This window comes from Ovis aries, chromosome 9 (genome assembly GCF_016772045.2).
Source record: "Ovis aries strain OAR_USU_Benz2616 breed Rambouillet chromosome 9, ARS-UI_Ramb_v3.0, whole genome shotgun sequence".
In the NCBI taxonomy this organism is placed as follows: domain Eukaryota; kingdom Metazoa; phylum Chordata; class Mammalia; order Artiodactyla; family Bovidae; genus Ovis; species Ovis aries.
The window spans coordinates 21,706,887-21,724,378 of record NC_056062.1 but is presented as its reverse complement, the minus strand read 5'-3'; the positions used below and the strand labels follow the sequence as shown (position 1 = coordinate 21,724,378).

The following is a 17,492-nucleotide window of genomic DNA, read 5'->3' as shown; positions in this document are numbered from 1 at the left end:
CACAACATTGTCAATCAGCTATATTTCAATAAAAAACTGAAAATAAAATATGGACAAGGTGAGTTTATTCTAGAAATTCAAGGATGGTTTAATTTTGAAAAATCTATCAATGTTAATTCAACACATCAACAGAAAAACATGCTTATCTCAATAGATACAGAAAAAGCATTTAACAAAAACCTAGTATCCATGATGATGAAAGCTTTTCATCAACTTGGAATAAAAGGAAACTAACTCAACTCTTCAGAAGCCTCACAGGAATCACTGTACTTAATGATGATGAATTGGCAACATTCTTTTAAAAGTCGGGAACAAGATACAGATACCCATTCTTACTGTTGCTATTCCACCCATTATTGGAGGCTTAGCATAAAAAAATAAAGAGCAGAGGTAGAAGGATTGGAAAATTTTTTCAAGTTGCTATTTATTTTTTAAAAGGTGTTTTTTCTAAGTAGAAAATACAGGATAATCTACAGACTGACCACTGCATCTTTTTAACAAGTTCAGCAAGACTGCATGCGTGCTAAGTTGCTTCAGTTATGTCCAACTCTGTGCGACCCTGAGGACTGTAGCCCTTCAGGCTCCTCTGTCCATGGGATTCTCCAGGCAGGAATACTGGAGTGGGTAGCTGTTCCCTTCTCCAGGGGATCCCCTGACCCAGGGATCGAACTTGTGCCTCTTACGCCACCAAGATTTCTTAATACTATTTGCCTCTATATACATCAGAAAGACCCAATAACAAATCAATCTTTAAAATCTCATTCTACAAGATACTTAGAAATAAATCTAATAAGAAATAGTGTAAAATCTTTAAAGAGAAAATTATAAAAACTTACTGAAGGATTCCGAACGTCTAAATAAATAGAACTATCCCAAAGTTCAGCAAGGAAAGAATCAATGTCCTGAAGGTGTCAACTTTCCCCTTATGAACATATAAACTCAATGCAATTTCAATCAAAATTACACTAGGGATTTGGGGGGAGTTTGAAAGCCTGACTCTAAAATTCTTACAAAAGAGTAAAAAAGAGATGAGAAGTATCAAGATGATTTTGAAACACGAGAATATCTCCTAGCAAAAATCAAGATTTATAGAAATTAAAACCATGCGGCAGTACTCCCATTGAAGAATCTAGGGAGCCCAGAAATGGGCCCATGAATCACAAGAGCAGGGAATATAATCCGGGAAAAGAATGGCACTTTAATAAATGGGGCTGAAACAGACAATCCTGTGCAGGAAATGACTAGCACCCTACTCCAAAAGTTAACCCCAGACAGATAGATATGACATTAGGATATTTAAAATTTTCATAAATAAGATCAAAATGTATAAAATAAGTTTAGCTACATTAATATGTCTAAATTCTAGAAAACAAAAGCTCTTATTGAAATCAAAGACAAGTCATAGACAGACTGCAAGAAGGTATTTGGAAAACCTCATAACCACTAAAGAATTTGCATCTAGAATACAAAAGAGCTATAAAACAGTAAGAAAAAACCTTACAACTTATTTAAGATAGGTGGAAGTCCTGAACAGAAGAAATCTAAATAGCTAATAAACATATAAGAAGACATTTAAGATACTGAAACTCACTCTTACTTCTAGAAATGCAAATTAGAATATGAGATGCTATTTAACAACCAATGTGATTGGCCAATGTTTTAAAAACCACATTATCTACTATTGACAAAAGATTAGGAACTCTCCAACGCTGCTGATATATGAGTTTAAATTAGTACACTTTAAAAAACAGTTGGGCAATGCAAGTTGAAAAGATGTTTACAATTAATATGTAGCAATGTCACTGCTGAATACATACTTCAGAAACTTCCGTACTTGCACAAGGAGACATGTGCACCATTGTGTGAAAAAAAAGAGAAATGGAAAGCCACTTACACAGCCCCCCAAAGAGGAATGGCTGCATCAGGGCTGATCTTCAGCTGACCCTCCTCCTGCCTCACTCCTTTCCTCCTCCTCTTCCTCCTTCCTTCCTATGGTCTCAAAATAGGGCCACAGATTGCTGGAGCTGGTGCTTATTCTCATCTGTCGGGGCCAAAGAATTACTCACTATCAAATATTTTGAATGCCTGCTCTGGGATAAATTGTGATTTATTCAGGCGATGGAATTTTATTCCACAGCTAGAATGAATGAACTCGTCTTACGTGTCTTCATATGTGTAAAGAGCAAAAACACAATACTGAATGAAAAGCAAAGCTGTAGAAAGATATCATTCATGCTAAAAAAAACAAAACATAAAACTGCTCTTAGTTAAGCGCTATTAAGAAGTACATAATTATGTGGGTAAATATATGATAATACAATGGGATCGACATTATACGAAACACTGCTAAAGTACTGACTTTAGAATGGTGGATGCCACAGGATGAAAGGAGGAGAGGGATGGGGGAGAAACACTGAAGGAGCTTCTCTATCGATATTCTATTTATTAAAAAAAAAAAAAGGCAAACATGCCAACTATTAACATTAATAAGTGTGGGTGGTGGCGCACACAATAGCTATAGCTGCCTATTTTTTTTAACATTTATGTATATCTGAAATACATTATAATTATTATTTTCCCAAGTTTAAGAGATTCTGTTATCAAAATATTGAAAGATTTCATTGTATGGAATCAAATCAACTGAGTACAGTTGCAATTCCCTCAAAATAAGCAAGCATGAAAAATTCATGTTTGTAAAAACGACCAATTAGGGGCATATTAATCACATTAAAAATGCATTCATTGTATAATTCACAAAACAGAACATCTTATGCAATTAAAATTGCCCAATGTATAATAACATGATTTGCATTTAACTTTTCTAAAATATTCCTACTTTATAAATCAAAGTACACCTGCTATTTCAGCTTTCCTGTGCATCTTTCAGAGAGATTTGTCTGAGGATAATTTTAGATGAGAATTAAAGCTGCTAGTTTATAAAGGCACCCCCCTCCACCCTCTCAAGGGAAGAAAACCTCACCAAATGGTCACAAACAATGGGATGATCACACATGGTCTTCCCCAAAATTCACATCATAATTTATTCCTCAAATCAATCACTGGACTCTAAGTGGCACTGTAAACACCTTGAGAAGAGACCTTTTTAACATAAGTTTTGCTTTTAACATGAGTTAACCAGAAAGGACACTCCATTTACCCACAGGGGAGCACTGATGTCCACGTGCCGGTGTCCGTCAGAGCCTGTGTGAATTCTCCCCGTCTCGCCTTTGCTTTCCTCCTCCTTCAGTTTCCTCTGAGCCTCTTCCTTGTCCTTGGCTCTCTTAAGACAGTAAGCTTTCTCCTGCTCTCTGATTTGTTGTTCAACTACTGGGAAGTTCTGTAATGCCTGAATCCTTTCTGAACGCTCGATTTCTTTACCATCCAACCACTGGAACAACAACAGCAAAAAACCAGCCAGCACAGTGCATTTATCCAGAAGCTGCAATTTGAATCAGCCCCAAGAGGACTTTACTTGCAAGACTAGAAATAGTAAATAATACACCTTAGTGATACGGAGTTGAAAGCAAAGTAATTAATGGGAAATTTCACGAACTTTGATCTAAACCAGTGTTTTACTTCACACAATTAATAAAGTTTACAAAGCATCTTTACTGGTAATAGCAATAAGTAGGTCTTCTGTGGAAACTGATTATTAATGACAAGCTCTCAAAATACATTAATTTTGTAACTGCTCATTGTGTTAAGAATTTCAATATCTCAGGTGAAGTCCCAAATGCTCTCTATGAGAAAGGGCCTTGTATATTACACAAAACTGAGCTCTAATGCGAGTGGGCCCGGGAACCAACCCACACCTTGATCTACAACTTGTAGCCTTCAGAACAATGAGATAAATTCCTGATGTTCAAGCTACCCTGTTTGTAGAACTTCGTTATCATAGCCCTAGGAAATAAGACATCTGTTAGGACAACTCTTGTCAAAGGAGATAACAAGCTTTCAATGAAATGCTATGTAATGATGAATCCATTTGCAGGAAGGAATGGAGACACAGAGGTACAGAATGTACTTGTGGACACGCTGGGGGAAGGCAAGGGTGGGATGGACCGAGAGGGTAGCATTGACACATATACACCACGGTATACACAGCCAGCCAGTGGGGAGCCAGTGGGGAGCCAGTGGGGAGCCAGTGGGGAGCCAGTGGGGAGTCAGTGGGGAGCCAGTGGGGAGCCAGTGGGGAGCCAGTGGGGAGCCAGTGGGGAGCCAGTGGGGAGCCAGTGGGGAGTCAGTGGGGAGCCAGTGGGGAGCCAGTGGGGAGTCAGTGGGGAGCTAGTGGGGAGCCAGTGGGGAGCTAGTGGGGATCTAGTGGGGAGCTAGTGGGGAGCTGCAGACAACACAGGGCGCTCAGCTCAGTGCTCCGTGATGCCCTAGAGGGGTGGGAAGGGACGGGGCAGGGAGGCCCACGGGGGTGGGGATATAACTGATTATGACTGATTCACGGTGTTGTAGGGCAGAAAGGAACACAACATTGCAAAGCAATTTTCCCCCAATTAAAAAAAAAGATTCTGAAGTTTATCAGCCTATTTTTAAATACTAGTAAACACATTGATGAGCACTATTTTCAAAGACAGGCTGTTGCCTGTTGTAGCAGCTGAATCACAACAGTCTTTCTGGAAGGAAAGACTCGACCTGAGACCTGCACATTAACCCAGAGAGAAGCAGGGAGTGTGGTTACTGGGAGAATGGTGGGCTTTTAGGCTCAAATCCCACTGGGGCCACTTGTCAGGGGTGTCACCTTAAACAAGGAGCCCCAGCTTTCCAAGGCCAGGCTTCCTCATCTCAGGATGCTTCTAATCATCTCCCTGCAAGGGTCCAGGAACATCAGAGATGCTGTGTGCCAAGCCCCTGGAACAGCCCTGACCCATGATTCAGGCTCCTGTCTGGTGGCTCACACACTCCTAGCCTGACACTGCGGGGCTGACCAGGCCCAGCTGGGCTGACAGCCCCACACCCTTCCTGGGAGAGGGCGCATAGCATCCCGGTCTCTAAAATTCTGCTTCTCATCTGTTCATTTTTTCAGGAAGTGCTTGTACAATGATGACTGGCCTGGACGATGTCTGAGCTACTATATCACTCATTCTAAATATATGTTTTAGATTCAATTATCTGAGTCGCTTATTCTTTTAATCAAAGACATTTTACATTGGGGAAAAAAATGTATTCTATTAATCCAGCAATTTTGCCTACACAAAAGACAGCAGTCTAAACACAAATGTCCTCTGAGGATGGAGGACAAGGCTTGGAAGAAAGCCAGGGCCTCCACACGTTCTCTGTGCAGAGGCAAAATGCTGCTCCCGCTGCTGGGGGCGCGGGTCACCGAGAGGATGTGACTGCTGGCCTGCGAGCTGGACCTGGGCGATCACAGGCTCCTCACCCCTCCCCTGTCCTGCAAAGTATGTTCTGCTCATTGTTCCCACACTAGGAGCTGTTCCAGGGGCACAGCCTTGAGAGAGGAAGGTTCTGTTGAGACCCTCTGGACTGAACCCAGTTAAGGCCTCTCTACAAACCTGTGAGAGTCTAGCTGGCGGGTGCAGAGCCCTACTCATCTTGTTGCCCAGAACAAGCTTGGTAAGGAAGCTTCCTTGCTTATTAGACTCACCGCCTGCCAGTCTGTCTCCAGAGAGGCTGCCCCTTTCTCTGGCCTCTCCTTGCCCTCTGTGTATGGAGGACAGTTCCACACTTCACCAGAGAAGTCGAGAGGTTTCAGGCCAACACATGCAGGTCAGGAGCTCTTGGAGTTATAACACATAAACATTAATAGTACTACTTAAATGTTTTCAGGTGTAGGATTTGTCTAGAAACTGTGTGTTTTTTCCTGGTTTGCAAAATCATCAGATATGGGGAGATGCGGCAGAAGAGATTAACACACAGAGCAGCAGTTCTCGAATGAGGTCCCTGGACCAGTGGCATCAGAGTCACCTGAGAGCCTGTTCTGAATGCAAACTCTTGGGTGCCCTTCAGGCATACCGAATGGGGTACTTGGGCAGGGGGCAGAGGGGGCGGGGGTCAGTGAACACGAACCGTGTCTAAGTATTCCAAAGCACACGAGAGCTTGAGAATTAACGTAGCGAGTGAGTTAATAAAAAGCAATAGAGTGAAAAAAAAAAAAAAAGGCACAGGAGTTTAACAGTATGAACTCACTCAGATGTGTCCAGTTCTATGCGACCACATGGACTGTAGCCCACCCAGGCCCCTCTGTCCATGGGACTCTCCAGGCAAGAATACTGGAGTAGGTTGCCATGCCCTCCTCCAGGGGATCTTCCTGACCCAGGGATGGAGCCCATGTAGCCACCTCAAAAGCCCTGAGCTTTTGGTGAGCTCTTAGTAATAATGGACGCCCTCTATAACAATGACTTGAACTCATAAAGAAAGCTCAGTTCAACTCTGTGCATTCTGAATGAGAAAGGAGAAAAATATGCCCATTTATTTTTCCAAACTTTATTCGAGTTATTTAAAAAATTTTTAAAGTTCAGTGAGCCAAAGAATTCATTTGGATTTTTCTGGAATATTCCATCCTCTAAAACAACACATTCTCTGAAAACGCTGGGAATAAATCAGGAATCACTGTGTAGTTGCTTGTTTTCATTTTTTTCTGAGAATTTCGTATCATGGAGATAAAGCATACCTTTAGCTGCTGAAGAGTTGCCACCACGAACTGTCTGTAGCCGTCAAAGTCAGCACAGGGGTTTCCCATGAGGAAGAGCTCCTTCAGGTGGATGTTGCCTTGAAGGGTTTTAACACTGCTCAGCTCTCCAATGAAATTCACCGTCAAGTCTAGCTTTGTCAGCCCTTCACAGCCTGGTGGGAGAAAGGAAAAGAAAGCAAAGCCCGAAAAATCACCCAGGTACTAAAACGTGTACAGTAGCACATCACAGAAGTAACAGCTGCAGGTATTTGGAGTCTGTTCACTACCTGCACTGCTGACCAAGGATGGGGTGGGGAGGGAGGCTGGGGGGGAGAGTTCAAGAGGGAGGGGACATATGCATGACTGTGGCTGATTCATGTTGATGTATGGCAAAAACTATCACAATGTTGTTAAGTAATTATCCTCCAATTAAAATAAATAAAATTTTTTAATGTTAAAAAAAAAAAAAGGCTTAGTCTTGATTCACTTTTCTGTGCCTCCCTTTACTTTCAATCCCTGAGTCCCTCAGGTCGAAGGAAATCCTTTTCTTGCCCACATCTGCAAACTCTGGGCTATTGACATTTGGATTCAGTTACTAACTGGGGTGAAGAAGGTCAGGTATAAGCTGCTGCTGGGCTGGGCTCTGCATCAGAACAAATGTCCCCTTAAAGAAGGCGCTGGAATCTGTGGGCCTGAGAATTTTACCAGGTACAGTGGTTAGGACTCATCTCAACGCAAAGGGTGATGGTGGGGAATCCCCAAACAGAAGGCATTCCGTAAAATCAAGCCTCAGAATTCATCTTTATAAAGTCACCAAAGAGACACAATGGCTCCAAGACCACCGAGCACTGAACCGAAGGTGTGAACAAATGGAACAAATATGAGTGTGGTCCTCGGAGGGATGACAGAAAAAAGGATAAGTCACTGAGCAGACTCTGTAGTAAATGTGACCCACCCAACTTTATTGCAGAGATAGCCGGATGATATAGAAATTTGAATCAATTTCAAGTTTGAATTGATTCCTCTCATCTGAATTCCATGAGCACTTGGTAGTTAGGAGTGGAGACCTTGGAATTCGAGAGACCTGAGTTAAGTACTCTGACACCTTGCTGTGAATTTGCAAAAGTCACAAGCCTCAGTCTTCTCGTCTGCAATTATAATAGTATTGGTACCCGATTCAGAGACGCTTGTGAAGACAATAAAAGATGATTTGTGTGAAGTACTTAACACAGTGCCTGCCACTTGGGAAGATTTGATAACCATGAGCTAGGATGAGAACCGGAGAAGGCGATGGCACCCCACTCCAGTACTCTTGCCTGGAAAATCCCATGGATGGAGGAGCCTGGTGGGCTGCAGTCCATGGGGTCGCGAAGAGTCGGACATGACTCAGCAACTTCACCTTCACGCACTGGAGAAGGAAATGGCAGCCCACTCCAGTGTTCTTGCCTGGAGAATCCCAGGGACGGGGGAGCCTGGTGGGCTGCCGTCTCTGGGGTCGCACAGAGTCGGACACGACTGAAGCGACCTAGCAGCAGCAGGATGAGAACCAGCCGTTATCACCTGTTTGCTTCTCATGCGACTTCTTAGCACATGTGCCTACAGTTTACCGTTCTCACTACCAGCCAAAGAAGAGCTGACCTCGTTTGTACGGCGGCCCTGTAAGAAAGGTTCACATAAGGCTGTCTCCCCATGTGACGGGCTCACAGGTGCTGGATTAACATGGCAGATTTGGTAGGCATCAGTATCTAGAGAACCATCGCCAGCTGACAGCCCAGTTCTATCTTGCTCTGTACCCATTTCTTCAAACTTCTACACACTCCACTTTTCCTGCAGGCTTCCTGATTATACACTGCTTTTCTGTCATTGTTTTGTGGCTATAAAACTTAGGGTAAACCTCAGTTCCTGATATCTTACATTAACTTCACCAGTATGAACCAGATTGGTTCTGAATTCAATCAGAATTCAGATTGGTTCATAGCTCTGCAATCGTGTCGCCGATGGCAAGGTGCTTCTCATTTCTAAAGGCTGTATGATGGAGCCAATCCCACTGAATGATAGTGTTCTCGCCCCCTTATTGATCCTAGCACCTGTCTCCACCTTGTCTAGAATCCCACGTGTCCCTCCTCTCTAGTCATACCTAAAGCCAGTCTCTTCCAAATAAGTTAGTTCCAACTTAACACTTCCAGATATAGATTCTTACCCTCTATTCATCCATCCATCTATTCAGAAGTTACTGGGTACCTATGTATAAGTTGCTGACCCAGGTCTTCAGGATAAAGTGATAAAAAATACCCATGATATTTCACTATAAACTTATGTACAGTGTGGAAAAAAAAGAAGAAAATTGCAGAAAAAAATTTTTTTAATGTGCAAAGGCACCAAGAAGTGAATCTAGAGAGGCAGGCAGAACTCAGAGGTAGGCAATGCCTGCTGAGACATTGCAAGCCACCCTGACTCCACACTCACTGGCTCTTCCACCTCAATCCCCGTGGGCTCTGCCCACAGTAGCGGGCTTCCACCCCCAACATTCTACTCTTCTAGGACTTGCTCCTCGAAAGGTGACCCAAGACCGTCCCACTGACAGATCTAATAGACCCTCTGTGACACACTATGTCACCCGAAGAGTCTGCTGCGTAGGATGAGACCAACCATGGACTGTCCCTTAGATCCTCCAACTGGCTTGAAACAGGGACACTACTTTCTCCTTGTTCTTCTTTATAATGTCGTTTATTCCTCTTGATCTTTTACAGGCTTTTCCACCCCATCAGTGGGGATATAACCCAGATTTCCATCAATGACCCAATACTCCCCTCTCCTTATGGTCCTGATGACAATAGTCATGTTCACTGGTTTTACTAACCCCAGATTCTTTTTTTTTTAAGTTTTTTTTTAGTTTTTTATTTTTTAAATTTAATATCTTTAATTCTTACATGCATTCCCAAACATGAACCCCCTCCCACCTCCCTCCCCATAACATCTCTCTGGGTCATCCCCATGCACCAGCCCCTAGCATGCTGCATCCTGCGTCAGACATAGACTGGCGATTCAATTCTTACATGATAGTATACATGTTAGAATGTCATTCTCCCAAATCATCCCACCCTCTCCCTCTCCCTCTGAGTCCAAAGGTCCGTTATACACATCTGTGTCTCTTTCCCTGTCTTGCATACAGGGTCGTCATTGCCATCTTCCTAAATTCCATATATATGTGTTAGTATACTGTATTGGTGTTTTTCTGGCTTACTTCACTCTGTATAATCGGCTCCAGTCTCATCCATCTCATCAGAACTGATTCAAATGAATTCTTTTTTACGGCTGAGTAATACTCCATTGTGTATATGTACCACAGCTTTCTTATCCATTCATCTGCTGATTAACCCCAGATTCTGACGACTCCCAAACAAGAAACCCATACCTGACCATCCAACTGAAGATCACACTCCTGTTTCTACATGTCTGCAAGATATTCCACATTCAACATGTCCAGACCGAATTCTCCACATTTTTTTCTCTCACTTTCTACTCCTCAAAACAGCTTTTCTGCCTTCTTTAAGTCTAGAGTTTATTGATGTCATCACCATTTTGTATTAGACATGATTTGTTTCACTTTGTATCAGACTGTATCACTTTGATACACTGTGATACACTTTGATATCACTGTGTTGTATTACTAAGGTAAAATATGAATTATTAAAAGGATGAATATTTAAAATACACAAGAACAACTCAAAACTTTTATATATTTGAGATTCAGCTACATCGGTAAAGGAGACTCAGTAACTTATCTTCAAAACTGAATTTTAAATATATTGGCAAGGTTATCATATAAAAAAATATATATATTTTTTCAGCATTCAACCTATCAATACAGAAAATAGGCTCTTAGGTGCTTTTTTTCCTACTTGATCCAGAATTTCAATGGGGAGGAAAAGGTCCTGGTCAAATACATCAACTGGGAACAGGTAATTTGTACAAAACTGTTCAGAACAGTTTTATTCACAAGAGCAAACATAATTTAAAACACATCAAGTGCCAAAAAATAAAGTTATTTAAAACACATCAATATACTTGATAATTCAGTCATTAAATCATAATAATGTGAACTCAGCCACTATAGGAAGAATGAATATGAAACTAGACAAATAAATATAATTAAGTTTATATCTCTGTGCCTATAGGTTTGTTTATATTAGCAAAAAAAAATGTTAGATGGATTTTGTGAAGTGTAAAGGATATATCTGGGGTAGTCTGACTTAAGATACAGGTTGCCTGGTATTTCTTAAGTTTACTTTAGGACACTTGAGAGATATTTTCACTATATTTTCTTCCATATAAGAAAAGACTGACATTTGGAAGACTCCAACAAACTAAAAAATTCAGATAATTTTTGGATTTTGCTGTAATTTTGTAGATGCAGAACCCTCCAAATGTTCATTATGTTTTTCAAAGTGATGAATCTTAATTTTTCTTCTGCTAGGCTTACACATAAGCAATTAAGCCACATCTGCCATTTGAAAGAACAATTCCTGCTGAACTAGCCAGCCAGAAAAAACCTCCTCTTTGGAGTTAGGGTACCCCTGCCTTTACTGAGTCCCACCCTTTATCCTCTGTGCTGAGAAGATCCAGCTCAATGACCCACAGGGGTCTGAACGTCACTGAAACCAACTCGGTGATTTCCCAAGGGGGAGAGCTGACACTCACAGAAGCCCCTCCTGTCTTCCCAGGTTAGGGTGGGTGAGGAGGAGCGATGGAAAAAAATAGGCACTTGATTCTATCCTGGTGAATCCACAATAAGAAAAAAAGAAAGAGGGATACAGTTACGGTTTGAAAACGAACAAACAAAAATCCAATTTACGTTTAAGATTACACTGAGATTGACTCAAGTAGGTGAGCTGAGTATATACACCCTCCTCTCTACCTCAAACATTTAAATTAAACAAAAAGTACACATTTGCCAAAAGATAAGGCACCCATCCCTCCCTACTGGCCAGCTCTCCAAGCAACCCTGAGCCCAGTGCATCTGTAGTAGAGCTGGAAGGCAGAGCACCAAATGAGGAAGTGTTCACTGCGGACCAGGCTCCCAAAGCTCAAAGACAGTACTGACAATGCTGCCCTCTAGTGGTGTGTGGCCAACACATACCACAAAGCCCAGAACTCTCCACCTCCTTTGGGATTCTTTGCTAAGGAAAAGAACAAGCCCTGGACAAGGCAACTGAGAGCGAGAGTTTAAATTCTTTCTCTGACATCATAGACTGACACTTCACTACTACAGAATATAGATACAAGGCAGATTTTATTATTTCATGCGTTCACATGAGACTATGGTAACCAGGCTGGAGAGTGGTATCTGAGAGGGAACAAAGGCCCCATTCCTAAGGCAGAAAGATGCCAGTGATGGAAAGAAGCCTCTCAGCTCCAGCACTGACGATGGTTTGGGGCTTTCTTAGTGATGACACTGGAGGTTTTGAGGATGAACATTAAAAATGTATGACGAATATTTATGTCTTTATTGATATACAACCTTGATGGCCACTGAAATACCAATGTCGACACTGTGAAACAAATAGGCTAAAATCCAGCATAACCTAAGTAACGCCCTCCTAATTTTAGCTCTTGGCAGATGGGAGGAGAGTGGGGAGAGCAGCTTGCCTGCTCCATGCCCCTGCCCACTCGCACTGAGTGCACGTGGTGCTGCCAGCCAGGCAGGAGTCTGGATGTGTAAACACAACCTCACAACTGCAGAGTAAGCCCACACAGGCACCTAATCAACCAAACCCTTTGCGGTTCCAGCAGACACTGAGTGTTACTAGACACTGAGGGGGAGACTATAACAGCACAAAATAGAAGCCTCCAAAGTAACCCAGGAAACCTCCCAGAACAAAGGACAATAAGACAACGCGGTTTAAATAAGGGATACAGGTGAAGTGACATGGAAGATCAATCTAGTAGGAGGTTCTACGAGATTAAAGGCGGTTCTAGGGGAGGTCAGAGGAACTAGGTGATGGACAGGCCTGTTGCCTTGATTGTGGTGATGGTTTCACGTGTGTGTGCATAGGGCCAAACTCAACAAACAGTATACATTAAACATGTGCAGATTTCTGTACAGCAATTAAACCTCAATAGAGTTATTTAAGAAGAAGGAACCACTGGGTTCCAAAGAACACCAATGAGGAAGTTGACAAGAAAACCCACAAAATGGGAGAATATGTCAACAAATCATTTATTTGACTGGACTCTAGCATTCAAAACATAAAAATGAGTCTTCGAACAACAAATAACTTGGTTACAAAGTGGGCAAAGATTTTGAATAAAGATTTCTCCAAGGAAGACACACAAATGGCCAATAAGCGTATTTTTAAAAATGCCCAAACTCATTAGTCATTCAGTTCAGTTCAGTTCAGTCACTCAGTCATGTCCGACTCTTTGCGACCCCATGAATCGCAGCACGCCAGGCCTCCCTGTCCATCACCATCTCCCGGAGTTTCACACTCACATCCATCGAGTCCGTGATGCCATCCAGCCATCTCATCCTGGGTCGTCCCCTTCTCCTCCTGCCCCCAATCCCTCCCAGCATCAGAGTCTTTTCCAATGAGTTAGTCCTTCGCATGAGGTGTCCAAAGTACTGGAGTTTCAGCTTTAGCATCATTCCCTCCAAAGAAATCCCAGGGCTGATCTCCTTCAGAATGGACTGGTTGGATCTCCTTGCAGTCCAAGGGACCCTCAAGAGTCTTCTCCAACACCACAGTTCAAATGTATCAATTCTTTGGCGCTCAGCCTTCTTCACAGTCCAACTCTCACATCCATACATGACCACAGGAAAAACCATAGCCTTGACTAGATGGACCTTAGTCGGTAAAGTAATGTCTCTGCTTTTGAATATACTATCTAGGTTGGTCATAACTTTTCTTCCAAGGAGTAAGCATCTTTTAATTTCATGGCTGCAGTCACCACCTGCAGTGATTTTGGAGCCCCCAAAAATAAAGTCCGACACTGTTTCCACTGTTTCCCCATCTATTTCCCATGAAGTGATGGGACCGGATGCCACGATCTTCGTTTTCTGAATGTTGAGCTTTAAGCCAACTTTTTCACTCTCCTGTTTCACTTTCATCAAGAGGCTTTTTAGTTCCTCTTCACTTTCTGCCATAAGGGTGGTGTCATCTGCATATCTGAGGTTATTGATATTTCTTTTCTCCCGGCAATCTTGATTCCAGCTTGTGTTTCTTCCAGTCCAGCGTTTCTCATGATGTACTCTGCATATAAGTTAAATAAGCAGGGTGACAATATACAGCCTTGACGTACTCCTTTTCCTATTTGGAACCAGTCTGTTGTTCCATGTCCAGTTCTAACTGTTGCTTCCTGACCTGCATACAGATTCCTCAAGAGGGAGGTTAGGTGGTCTGGTATTCCCATCTCTTTCAGAATTTTCCACAGTTTATTGTGATCCACACAGTCAAAGGCTTTGGCATAGTCAATAAAGCAGAAATAGATGTTTTTCTGGAACTCTCTTGCTTTTTCCATGATCCAGCAGATGTTGGCAATTTGATCTCTGGTTCCTCTGCCTTTTCTAAAACCAGCTTGAGCATCAGGGAGTTCACGGTTCACGTATTGCTGAAGCCTGGCTTGGAGAATTTTGAGCATTATTTTACTAGCATGTGAGATGAATGCAATTGTGCGGTAGTTTGAGCATTCTTTTGCATTGCCTTTCTTTGGAATTGGAATGAAAATTGACCTTTTCCAGTCCTGTGGCCACTGCTGAGTTTTCCAAATTTGCTGGCATATTGAGTGCAGCACTTTCCCAACATCCTCTTTCAGAATTTGAAATAGCTCAACTGGAATGCCATCACCTCCACTAGCTTTGTTCGTAGTGATGCTTTCTAAGGCCCACTTGACTTCACATTCCAAGATGCCTGGCTCTAGATTAGTGATCACATCATCATGATTATCTGGGTCGTGAAGATCTTTTTTGTACAGTTCTTCCGTGTATTCTTGCCACCTCTTCTAATATCTTCTGCTTCTGTTAGGTCCAGACCATTTCTGTCCTTTATCGAGCCCATCTTTGCATGAAATGTTCCCTTGGTATGTCTAATTTTCTTGAAGAGATCTCTAGTCTTTCCCATTCTGTTCTTTTCCTCTGTTTCTTTGCATTGATCACTGAAGAAGGCTTTCTTATCTCTTCTTGCTATTCTCTGGAACTCTGCATTCAGATGCTTATATCTTTCCTTTTCTACTTTGCTTTTTGTCTCTCATCTTTTCACAGCCATTTGTAAGGCATCCCCAGACAGCCATTTTGCTTTTTTGCATTTCTTTTTTGATCCCTGTCTCCTGTACAATGTCACAAACCTCATTCCATAGTTAATCAGGCACTCTATCTATCAGATCTAGACCATTAAATCTATTTCTCACTTCCACTGTATAATCATAAGGGATTTGATTTAGGTCATACCTGAATGGTCTAGCGGTTTTCCCTACTTTCTTCAAGTTAAGTCTGAATTTGGCAATAAGAAGTTCATGTTCTGAGCCACAGTCAGCTCCCAGTCTTGTTTTTGTTGACTGTATAGAGCTTTGCCATCTTTGGCTGCAAAGAATATAATCAATCTGATTTCAGTGTTGACCATCTGGTGATGTCCATGTGTAGAGTCTTCTCTTGTGTTGTTGGAAGAGGGTGTTTGCTATGACCAGTGCATTTTCTTGGCAACACTCTATTAGTCTTTGCCCTGCTTCATTCCACATTCCAAGGCCAAATTTGCCTGTTACTCCAGGTGTTTCTTGACTTCCTACTTTTGCATTCCAGTCCCCTATAATGAAAAGGACATCTTTTTTGGGTGTTAGTTCTAAAAGATCTTGTAGGTCTTCAAAAAACCATTCAACTTCAGTTTCTTCAGCGTTACTGGTTGGGGCATAGACTTGGATAACTGTGATATTGAATGGTTTGCCTTGGAGACGAACAGAGATCATTCTGTCGTTTTTGAGATTGCATCTAAGTACTGCATTTCGGACTCTTTTGTTGACCATGATGGCTACTCCATTTCTTCTGAGGGATTCCTGCCCGCAGTAGTATATGTAATGGTCATCTGAGTTAAGTTCACCCATTCCAGTACATTTTAGTTCGCTGATTCCTAGGTGAATGCAAATCAGAACCACAATGAGATACCACTTCACATCCACTAGAATGGCTACTACAAAAATAAATAAATAGAAACAGAAAATGATAAGTTTTCATCAGGATGTAGAGAAACTGGAGCTCTCATAAATTGCTAGTGGGAATGGCAAATGGTGTGATTGCTTTGGAAAACATTTGGCAGTTCCTGAAAATAGAATTAAGCACAGAGTTACCATGTGACCCAGCAATTCCATGCCCTGATATACTAAATTAATAGAAAACATATGCTTATGCAAAAACTCGTACGTTAATGTTCACAGAGGCTATACTCATAATAACCGAACAGTGGACACAACTCAAATATGCATCAGCTAATGAACAGGGTAAACAAAATGAGGTGTATACATATTGGAATATTATTGAATATCATTATTATTACTTGGAATATTATTATCATTATTAGAATATTATTCAGCCCTTAAAAGGATTAAGTACTGAGGCATCCTAAAACATGGATGGACCCTGGCCACATTAGGCTAAGAAGTCAGAAGACCAAATACTGTCCACATATTGCTTGATTCCACTTACAGGACATGTTCAGGATGGGAAAATCTATGGAGACAGAAAGCAGATGAGGGGTTGTTAGGGGCTGGGATAGGAAGTGAATGGCTAGTGAATGCTAATGAATATGGGAATTTCTTTGAGGGTGATGAAAGTGTTTCAGAATCAGATAGTGATGATGGGTCCACAACCTCACAAATATACTAAAAATCACTGAATCGTGTATTTTCAGACAGTGAATTTTATGTTGTTGTTCAACCGCTAAGTCATGTCTGACTCTGTGACCCCATAGACTGTTACATAAATTATATCTCAAATTGCAATGTACTAAGTGATCCAAATATTTCCATTTAGAAACATTTACATGATAAATCTAAAGTACATTAGAGAGATTAAATGGAAAGAATGAAATTATTATACTTAGAACTTTTATGGAATATATTTGTATTTAGAAATCATAAAGAAGAAGGAAAAAGACTGATAAATTGGAGTATACCCATTTCAAAAATAAGACTTCTGAACAATACCAGCATCTTGACTGAAACAAAAGTAGCAGACTCAAGAGAAAAGATTTATAACATATATAATAAGGTATTAATATCTGGAATGTATAAGAGCATATGAAGAAAATCAGTACCAAAAATGGCCAAAAGTTATGAAAGTTATTCACAGAAGAAAAAATATAAATATTCAATAAATATCTGAAAGGTTATATGGAAGATCAACAATAATAAGTGAGGTACAAATTTTAAAATTTGCTAGAGAACAATGTCTTCCGATCATTAAGAAAAGACTGCTTATACAAAGCATTAGTGAAGCTGGGCGGAAAATGGGTATTCACATTGACCACCAGTACAAGTGGAAATCAATGCAACCTTTTTGGAGAACAATATTTTCCAAAACTATGCATGTTAAAACCAAGGCATTCTATTTCCAAGAATCTACCCTAGAAAAAATTTTACACATGTACACAGAGTGCAATGTAGAAAGATGCTCATTGCAGCCAAGCTGTTAGAGCAAAACGCTGGAACCACCCACGTGTCCATCCGCAGATCGACGGTTGGATAACTCGATCTACAATCCTTCCATTACCCAGGCCTGCCCACCTTCCCTGGATATCAGAAACACAAGGCAATTTCATGGAAGAAATTCATTGTGAAAACAATATTCATAGTATGATCCCGTTGATAC

At 41.4% G+C, this 17,492-nt stretch overlaps 1 protein-coding gene across 6 annotated transcripts in view; it reads right to left on the bottom strand.

The window, feature by feature from the left end:
- DNAAF11 (dynein axonemal assembly factor 11) overlaps positions 1-17,492 on the bottom strand; it is a 75,127-nt gene that overhangs the window by 37,534 nt on the left and 20,101 nt on the right. For all 6 annotated transcript variants that reach the window (XM_042254092.2, XM_042254091.2, XM_027972890.3 and 3 more), the window contains exons 4-5: positions 6,641-6,813; positions 3,162-3,388 (exon numbers count right to left, since the gene is read on the bottom strand). In XM_042254092.2, the coding sequence (XP_042110026.1) occupies positions 3,162-3,388; positions 6,641-6,813 (400 nt within the window). The remainder of the gene's footprint in view (positions 1-3,161; positions 3,389-6,640; positions 6,814-17,492) is intronic.